Source organism: Macrobrachium nipponense, chromosome 26 (genome assembly GCF_015104395.2).
Source record: "Macrobrachium nipponense isolate FS-2020 chromosome 26, ASM1510439v2, whole genome shotgun sequence".
NCBI lineage: Eukaryota > Metazoa > Arthropoda > Malacostraca > Decapoda > Palaemonidae > Macrobrachium > Macrobrachium nipponense.
The window spans coordinates 30,044,640-30,055,600 of NC_087215.1; the positions used below are offsets into that span (position 1 = coordinate 30,044,640).

The 10,961-nt window shown below is 37.0% G+C and overlaps 1 protein-coding gene across 1 annotated transcript in view; it reads right to left on the reverse strand.

Moving 5' to 3' along the window:
- Positions 1-1,996, reverse strand: part of LOC135200126 (cuticle protein AM1159-like) — a 2,614-nt gene extending 618 nt beyond the window's left edge. Inside the window, exons 1-2 of the mRNA XM_064228464.1 lie at positions 1,886-1,996; positions 583-773 (exon numbers count right to left, since the gene is read on the reverse strand). Of these exons, the coding sequence (XP_064084534.1) occupies positions 583-773; positions 1,886-1,894 (200 nt within the window). The 5' untranslated portion in view covers positions 1,895-1,996. The remainder of the gene's footprint in view (positions 1-582; positions 774-1,885) is intronic.
- Positions 1,997-10,961: the final 8,965 nt, after the last annotated feature.

Here is a 10,961-nt window from a genome sequence, read left to right on the forward strand (position 1 = left end):
ACAGAAAACTCTTGCGAAATATTTTTCATTAATTAATTTCTGGAACCATTTTTGTGTATGTACTTAGGGCCATATCTTATTTTATACGATTATCTATGTTGAGTTATTTTGGTAAAAAATATTGCATTATCTTAGGCAAAAAATAAGTAGTCGCTTAAAGATCCTGTAAAACGTAACACAATGTAATCAATTAATTAAAAATTTTAACTAAATATTAGGATATCGATAAGATAGTAAAGAATAACCTATCAAAATATCCTATAAACATATACTATGGGATTTCATTAACCTAAAGTTTAACTAAACCGTGAATTATCTTATACAAACTTATGCACATCTTAGACGATCCTATAAAACGTACCCAAATTATCCCATATTTTTAGAATATTAAACTTCACGGATTTATCCTCAACAAAGCACAAGCAGTTTACCAGAATATCCTATAATATGCATCCGAAGGACTCTATAACTCGGCAATTTTCCCCAAATATGAGATTAACCTAAGGAAATTACAAGGTATCTCTGAAAAGATCCTGTGTACAAAAGGCGCCCCGAAGGACTGCAGACAAAGGGTTCCCTCACAGGTAGAATCCTTCCATGTTGCTCTGTCCCTCAGATCCTGGGGTTCCTGCCACTTCCGTCTCGATGCCGTTGTCGGCGGCGAAGGAGTAGCTGAAGGAGCCGTCGCCGTTGTCGACTCTTTCGTCCTTGAGGATCTGGGCGTCCTCCTGAGGGGCGGCGAAGGCCATGGCGGCCAGGCAGAAGAGAACGGCCTGAAGGGAGAAGGAAGAAGAAGAAGAGGAGGAGGATTATGATGGTGAAGAAGGAACTGAAGATAGTGAAGGCTCGTATCAGTTAGTATACATGGCTCGCAGTGAGTCAAGACAGAGGTCTTTGGGAGGTCGTTAGTGGATGATATTCACTGCTTGTTATCATATATTCTCACAGCTTCTACGTCTGTACGTATACGTTTACACGCCCATACACGAACGCACACACATACTTATATATATATATATATATATAATATATATATATATAGATGTATGTATAAATGTTGTGTATATATATATATATATATATATATATATATATATAGATATATATATATATATATATGTATATATTTATCATATATGTATATATACATACATACATATAACACACGTTTATATTGTGTGCGTGTCCGTTTGCCTGCGTGTACAAATGATTAAGTTTGGATTCATCACATATAAGAAGAATATCTCTAAGTAAATTGACAGTAAAATCTGTTTCCGTCCAGAAGGTATAAAACATAAGATAGCTTCTTCTAAAAGAAAAAACAAAAAAAAATAATTAATCTACTCTGGTAAATAAATAAGAGAGAAAATAGGCACCTTCTACAGCATCTTTTAATTTACTGAGATACGCCTCTCTTCAACGTAATTCAGAATAGGTCCTTAACTGGCGTTAAAGGAACCCACAAGAACTTCGGCACTTGGTTACTGACGTTTCAATATAAATCTAAGAATACCAGTTGCTTTTGTCTGAGATGTGCTGGCAAGGTCACGCATGAACATACGACCGCCAGTCAACCATCTGCAAACGAACCAGTCTACTCACGGACCTATGAACCTGGCTACGCCATTCATCTGTATCTCGGACGGGCAAATCGGGAGCCCAGATCCTAACCTAATCTGGGGCGCAGCTTCCCTCCTGACGGGGTGGGTATTTCTAGCTATGTGCGAAGGTAGCCGTGTTTGAAGTACCACGTTCCTAGGTATCTGAGATGGGAATCCCCTGGTTCTTATGCAGCCGCGTTCGTATATAAGTATTCCGTTTGAATTGAAAAACACAAAAACAATGAGACGACCCAGAATGATTCTGAGGGAGATGAGGTACTCACAAACTTCATCCTGCTATGATGCTCAGGGAACTGATGCTGATGACAGAGGAAGAGGCTCCTTTTATACTACTGACTGGGAATCTGTGCTTGGAAAGGAACGGGTGAGTGGTGTCTATGAGTAGTGGGCGGGGAGGGGTGGGGGGGGGGGGTGAAAGATTGCTTGAGGAAAAGTACTTAAACACTTGTAGAGAAGGTAAGTTGTAATATTCAGGGGACGAGTTAAAAGTAGGTCAGGTAAACTTTCAAAAAAAACGAGAGATGATCGACGCTGTCAGTCAAAGGGATTTACCATAAGTAGGATTTATACCTGAAAATAAAGTCATATTTAAAATCCTGACTGAGGGGGAGGAGGGAGGGAGTCGAGGGGGTGAGAGAAAGGAGAAGAATTTTGGGGCAAGTGAGGAGGAATGGGATAACAGCATCTCCCATTAAGTAGCGAAGTGAGGAGAATATCAACAGTGGAGGAGGTCATGAGTGTGAAGGTTTTATGGGTCTTTAAATAGAGAGAGAGAGAGAGAGAGAGAGAGAGAGAGAGAGAGAGAGAGATTCCTTTGCACATTAACGTGCATATAGACATAGATTTTAATTTTCCACCCTCGTTTCTTTTATGTTTACAAATTAGATAAAGAAAGATATGTATACTATACTTATATATATATATACATATATATATATATATATATATATATATATATATGTATATATATATATATATATATATATATGTATATATATATATATATATATATATATATATATTATACACACACATATATAAACAATTATATTCCTATCTTTTATTATAGTAAATAACTCTAAAACCTCTGTCATGTAATGAAATAGATAAGAAAATGTCTTTATGTATTTGTGTTTGGATTAACAATCTAATAAACCTCATTGGATTTACATTTCTAAGTCAATAAATCTTTAGAGGTCGAATTTTCATGACTCAGCATAAGAGCTAATGACCTAAGAAACATTTTTTTTTTCTTTTTTTTTTATTGGTGATCCAGTGAGTTCCTGCCTCAGCTAGAGTTCCAGATTTGTAATCTTTTCTATTTGAATTCTGACAAGTTTCCACTCAATTATTATTTTATAATTAATGCGTCTCATTACCTAAAAGTCAACTACATGTTATTTCATTATGTTCGCTGGTGTCACAACATGCCGCTCGGATGTCGCGAGTTCGCGTCTCCCCCAAGGCGATGTAAACATCATTGGCTCTGTATCATGATCAGTTTTCTGCTGCAGTGTGGGGTCTGTGGTGGGAGTTGAAACCAACATTCTTTGGAAGCTTGAATTTCAGGTCAATGGTTCCTCTGTGCTTTTTCCATGTGAATAGGTTTCATCTACCAAAATATAATTACAATAATATTTTACGAATTCCTAAAGGCCTTTTCGCTTATATGTTCCGGAAAGTACAATTCTGTTAATGCCTCAGACACATGAGTCACATATTCGTGTAAAACGTAGGTATAATATCTTCGGTGTTTCTAATTCAAAGTCTATAAGAACTTCATCTTTCATTCGTAGATAGTGAAGCGGATAAAGAATTTGTAATCCAAATTCACCAGTTTTTCTGTAAAAAGAGTAAAATCGTGATTACGACAAAAAAATTCGAAGAAAGGATAATATTAATTCTACAGGAAAATCCATCAACCAGAAATATTATTGTTTACTCGACCAAAATTCCCAAAGGAATCCAGTAGAGTTCATCTAAATTCTCACGAAAATTTCATAGGAATCGATAGCATACTCAAGCGTGAGACAGGAATAATTATCGGGAATATTCTTAGGGAATATTCCTAGGATCTCGCTTACAGGAAATTGAACACCGAAGGTTGAATTTGAACAGTGAAAGATTTCCTTAGAAAATAGAGAACTCCCCTGAAATGAATTGGTAATATTTTCTGGTACGTATGTTTCTTTGAAATGAATTGTGCCTTGTTGAATAGAAAATACCAATTGAACATGCGACTTCATGCCCCCATCTAGCCCAGACCTGAAGATAAAAAGAGAAAACGAGAAGGAAGGTGAACCCAGCCCTCTGAAAGGCAGGAAGGATTTTTTTCAGGCGACAAAAAAAAAAAAAAAAAAAAAAAAAAAAAACAGAAGCAGGAAAAGAATTCCAAATCTGAAGGCATCAAGAAAACCGGGCGAGATCAATGCAAGGAATACCAGCATCCAAACATCCTATGGAGGGAAAAGGTGGTCTGATGATTCACTGCTGGAACTCCTTATTACCGCAACGGCCGGGTTCTTCCTCTGTCACTTTTGCCTGTACCGAGGTGAGTGAGGCGGGGATGGGGGTTGGGGAATGGGGGTGTTCGGGGTGGTCGAACGATCCCCCCCCAAATTTCTGGACAAGTCCATATTTTCTGTGACTGTCTTTTTCATTGAACCTCTACTAACAAAGTAATAAATAACAATCTTTTGTATTTTTGGCAATTCTTTTTTTTTATATATATAAATTTCGTTATTAAACATTAACATCATTCTTTATTGGTAGGAAATACAAGAGTGATAATGGAATGTGATGATACATATATGCAGTGACAATTATAGAAGAAAAAGGTCCAGTTTCGGGGAAAAAAGACAACACCCCCCCCCCCCCACCGCCAATAAAAAAAAGCTCTGGGTACGGGCCTCTTCGTGCCCATCACCCTCCCACGTTCCCAAACCCAACCATGCACAGACTTAGACTACAAGACCCGTCACTCTTTTCCATTTCAGGGTTATTTGTTTAAATAAACGCTCAATATGCCCCTTTTCCACTCAACTCTGTCCACCTCTCCCACATAACTCTCTAACCAACACATTTGGAAGCTTGTAACGACCTCCAGAGTATTGGTAATCCTTGGACTGTCGTCCATTTCCTCGCTTTAATTCCTTCAGTTACTCCAGAAACAATGAATGTTTTTCTTTTTCATTCCTACGATCCTTTATCTTCGCCCTCTCCGTCGGAGGGTAGTGTCGTCATGCACCTCACGCGGTGCACTGTAGGCATTGCTTAAGGTTCTCTGCGGCGTACCTCGGGTCCTAGCTACAACCCGTTTCATTCCTTTTACTGTACATCTATTCATATCCTCTTTCTTCCATCTTGCTATCCACCCCCTCCTAACAGTCGTTTCAATGTGCAACTGCTTTGAGGTTTTCCTCCTGTTACACCTCTCAAACCTTTCTTTTTTCAGTTTACGTTTCAGTGTTGAATGACCCCATAGGTCCTAGTGCTGGGCCTTTGGCCTAAATTCCATATTCCTTTTCTTTCCTGTACCTTCGCCCCAGCGGGTGCCGTGACATCGAGATATCTCTCAAAGACCGAATCTACTGTATAACATTTTTTCTTTTCCTTTGAGTACTTCATGAATGAAGTGATCGAGACAGTGTGTATTTCATTCATAATATTTTTGTGACAGGAGCAAGGAGAATGGAAAAACCACAAGTGCTATGCCCGGGCATTGCGCGACTTCTACACAATACAGAACAGCGAAAAAGCTCTGATTTTTTATCTTCTTAACTCTGCAAGAGTGGAAGAAAGTGAGCTTTTCTTTGGTTTTAGGAAAAGAAAAATATGCGGTATTTAGGGGAAAGTTCAGCTTGTTAATTACCATTAAACAATGTTCTTGGGGTCAATATATGTATATGTATAATATATATATATATATATATATATATATATATATATATATATATATATATATACGACACATAACCCACACACACGCACACACACACACACACACACACACACATATATATATATATATATATATATATATATATATATATATATATATATATATATATGACTCGTAAAAAAAAATTGTTTACAACAGAATTCCATCTAATATTGGCTTTTTATGGCCTCCTTTTATTATTATTATTATTATTATATTATTATTATTATTATTATTATTATTATATATATAATATATATATGTATATATATATATATATAGATATATATATATATATATATATATATGTGTGTGTATGTATGTATGTATATTTATATAAATATGTATATGTTCATGTGCATATTATATATATATATACAGTATGTATGTATGTATGTATAAATTATCTATTCAGGATACATGGAGTGGAGGAAATAGTTTTATATATTTTCAAGTTTAGGGAACAAACTGGTCTTTATTGTGAAATATGAGTTATGTTTTTAATGGTGGCAGATTATTCCACTTTTCACAAACTTCTTTTGATTTTATACTTTTTAGTTTACTGAAAAGAAAGCTATTGTGCCGGCTTTTTCTATATGTCCGCACTTTGTCTGTTCGCCCTCAGATCTTTAAAAATCTACTGAGGCTAGAGGGCTGCAAATTGGTATGTTGATGATCTACACTGCAATTAATAAACATGCCAAATTGCTGCTCTCTAGCTTGGGTAGGTTCAATTTTATTCAAAGTTGAATTTCGCCATAATCTTGTGTTTGGCAACGATATAGGCTAGGTAGGCCACCACCGGGTAGTGGTTGAAGTTTCATAGGCCACGGCATATACAGCATTATACCGAGACCACCGAAAGATAGATCTGTTTTCGGTGGCCTTGATTACACGAAGCTCAGAAAACTCCATTGCGCCGTAGAAACTTCAGCGCATATTTCTACTTGTTTATCATGTATACAAATTTAATGCTCCGTCTTTTTTTTTTTTTTTTTTTTATAAATACATATGCTCCCATATTGCTATTTACTTTTACGCCCCTGGATGACCCTTAATGAGGTTTTTGATTCAAGTGAAAACTCCAGTTAATCAAATAGAGATGTCGCTGATTTTGTTCACTCTTATTTTGACTCAATGTTTCTGTTTCTGTAGTGGATGAGGAATGAAAGGAGGCGATAATTCCGTTTCTATCCCACTGAGCGGATTAACTTTATTGAAAAAAACGCGCGAACTGTACATAGCTTTGCATCATCTGTAGGTATTATTAATAAGATATTTGGAAGAAAAGATTTGGTCTATTCTCTTCACCTTCAGGAAGAGAGAGAGAGAGAGAGAGAGAGAGAGAGAGAGAGAGAGAGAGAGAGAGAGTTTCACAGGAGGACAGTCAGGATTCCTGGGGAAGTACAAGAGAAGATCCTTATTCGAAAGTGATTCCTTGAGCCCTCTGCTCCTCGGCGATCCTGAGGAGCTCGTGGACGTGTTCAGGAGGGGTGGGGTGGGGGGTGGGGAGGAGATCACTGGAGGGTTTGAAGCCCTCCTCGTCGGCTACGAAGGTGACCCTGGCGAAGCCTCCGTCCTCCAGGGGAAGTCTGCCGATCCAGACGAAGTCGCAGAAGGAGACGAAGAAGAAGAGAAGGAATAAAAAAGAAAAATCAATTAGTATTGTTGTGGGAGCCGTTGTAGAGGTTGCACTCATTGTCAATTTAGATCAATGATTTCATTGATATTCCTCATTATTCTTTAGCATTTTGAATCACAATCGGCCCACAATAAATATTTAAAATCATATCAAGAGGTATTTTGGAAGTGATAAAAATGACAGAAAAACTCTTGCGAAATATTTTTCATTAATTAATTTCTGGAACCATTTTTGTGTATGTACTTAGGGCCATATCTTATTTTATACGATTATCTATGTTGAGTTATTTTGGTAAAAAATATTGCATTATCTTAGGCAAAAAATAAGTAGTCGCTTAAAGATCCTGTAAAACGTAACACAATGTAATCAATTAATTAAAAATTTTTAACTAAATATTAGGATATCGATAAGATAGTAAAGAATAACCTATCAAAATATCCTATAAAAACATATACTATGGGATTTCATTAACCTAAAGTTTAACTAAACCGTGAATTATCTTATACAAACTTATGCACATCTTAGACGATCCTATAAAACGTACCCAAATTATCCATATTTTTAGAATATTAAACTTCACGGATTATCCTCAACAAGGCACAAGCAGTTTTTTTTAACCTTTAGAAATATCCTATAATATGCATCCGAAGGACTCTATAACTCGGCAATTTTCCCCAAATATGAGATTAACCTAAGGAAACTTACAAGGTATCTCTGAAAAGATCCTGTGTACAAAAGGCGCCCCCGAAGGACTGCAGACAAAGGGTTCCCTCACAGGTAGAATCCTTCCATGTTGCTCTGTCCCTCAGATCCTGGGGTTCCTGCACTTCCGTCTCGATGCCGTTGTCGGCGGCGAAGGAGTAGCTGAAGGAGCCGTCGCCGTTGTCGACTCTTTCGTCCTTGAGGATCTGGTGGGGCGTCCTCCTGAGGGGCGGCGAAGGCCACGGCGGCCAGGCAGAAGAGAACGGCCTGAAGGGAGAAGAAAGAAGAAGAAGAGGAGGAGGATTATGATGGTGAAGAAGGAACTGAAGATAGTGAAGCTCGTATCAGTTAGTTATACATGGCTCGCAGTGAGTCAGTCAAGACAGAGGTCTTTGGGAGGTCGTTAGTGGATGATATTCACTGCTTGTTATCATATATTCTCACAGCTTCTACGTCTGTACGTATACGTTTACACGCCCATACACGAACGCACACACATACTTTATATATATATATATATATATATATATCATATATATATGTGTGTATGTATATAAATGTGTGTATATATATATATATATATATATATTTATATATAGTATTTATATTTTATACATATATGTATATATACATACATACATATACACACGTTTATATTGTGTGCGTGTCCGTTTGCCTGCTGTGTACAAATGATTAAGTTTGGATTCATCACATTTATATAAGAAGAATATCTCTAAGTAAATTGACAGTAAAATCTGTTTCCGTCCAGAAGGTATAAAACATAAGATAGCTTCTTCTAAAAGAAAAAAAAAATAATTCATCTACTCTGTAAATAAATAAGAGAGAAAATAGGCACCTTCTACAGCATCTTTTAATTTACTGAGATATACGCCTCTCTTCAACGTAAATTCAGAATAGGTCCTTAACTGGCGTTAAAGGAACCCACAAAGAACTTCGGCACTTGGTTACTGACGTTTCAATATAAATCTAAGAATACCAGTTGCTTTTGTCTGAGATGTGCTGGCAAGGTCACGCATGAACAATACGACCGCCAGTCAAACCATCTGCAAACGAACCAGTCTACTCACGGACCTATGAACCTGGCTACGCCATTCATCTGTATCTCGGACGGGCAAATCGGGAGCCCAGATCCTAACCTAATCTGGGGCGCAGCTTCCCTCCTGACGGGGCGGGTATTTCTAGCTATGTGCGAAGGTAGCCGTGTTTGAAGTAACCACTTTCGTAGGTATCTGAGATGGGAATCCCCTGGTTCTTAGGCAGCCGCGTTCGTATATAAGTAGCCGTTTGAATTGAAAAACCACAAAACAATGAGACGACCCAGAATGATTCTGAGGGAGATGAGGTACTCACAAACTTCATCCTGCTATGATGCTCAGGGAACTGATGCTGATGACAGAGGAAGAGGCTCCTTTTATACTACTGACTGGGAATCTGTGCTTGGAAAGGAACGGGTGAGTGGTGTCTATGAGTAGGTGGGCGGGTGGGGGGGGGGGGTGAAAGATTGCTTGAGGAAAAGTACTTAAACACTTGTAGAGAAGGTAAGTTGTAATATTCAGGGACGAGTTAAAAGTAGGTCAGGTAACTTAAAAAACGAGAGATGATCGACGCTGTCAGTCAAAGGGATTTACCATAAGTAGGATTTATACCTGAAATAAAGTCATATTTAAATCCTGACTGAGGGGAGGAGGGAGGGAGTCGAGGGGGTGAGAGAAAGGAGAAGAATTTTGGGGCAAGTGAGGAGGAATGGGATAACAGCATCTCCCATTAAGTAGCGAAGTGAGGAGAATATCAACAGTGGAGGAGGTCATGAGTGTGAAGGTTTATGGGTCTTTAAATGAGAGAGAGAGAGAGAGAGAGAGAGAGAGAGAGAGAGAGAGAGAGAGATTCCTTTGCACATTAACGTGCATATAGACATAGATTTTAATTTTCCACCCTCGTTGCTTTTATGTTTACAAATTAGATAAAGAAAGATATGTATACATATACTTTTATATATATATATATATATATATATATATATATAGTGTAATATATATATATATATATATATATATATATGTATATATATATAGAATATATATATATATATATATATATAATATATATTATACACACACATATATAAACATAATTATATTCCTATCTTTTATTATAGTAAATAACTCTAAACCTCTGTCATGTAATGAAAATAGATAAGAAAATGTCTTTATGTATTGTGTTTGGATTAACAATCTAATAAACCTCATTGGATTTACATTTCTAAGTCAATAATCTTTAGAGGTCGAATTTTCATGACTCAGCATAAGAGCTAATGACCTAAGAAACATTTTTTTTCTTTTTTTTTTTTATTGGTGATCCAGTGAGTTGCTGCCTCAGCTAGAGTTCCAGTTTGTAATCTTTTCTATTTGAATTCTGACAAGTTTTCCACCTCTCAATTATTTTTTATAATTAATGCGGTCTCATTACCTAAAAGTCCACTACATGTTATTTCGGTATGTTCGCTAGTGTCTCGACATCCGCTCGGAGTTCGCGAGTTCGCGGCTCCCCCAAAGGCGATGTAAACATCATTGGCTCTGTATCATGATCAGTTTCTGCTGCAGTGTGGGGTCTGCGGTGGGAGGTTGAAACCAACATTCTTTGGAAGCTTGAATTTCAGGTCAATGGTTCCTCTGTGCCTTTTCCACGTGAATAGGTTTCATCTACCAAAATATAATTACAATAACATTTTACGAAATTCATAAAGGCCTTTTCGCTTATATGTCCCGGAAAGTACAATTCTGTTAATGTGTCAGACACATGAGTCACATATTTGTGTAAAACGTAGGTATAATATCTTCGGTGTTTCTAATTCAAAGTCTATAAGAACTTCATCTTTCATTCGTAGATAGTGAAGCGGATAAAGAATTTGTAATTCAAATTCACCAGTTTCTGTAAAAAGAGTAAAATCGTGATTACGACGAAAAATTCTGAAGAAAGGATAATATTATTCTACAGGAAAATCCATCAACAGAATATTATTGTTTACTCGACCAAA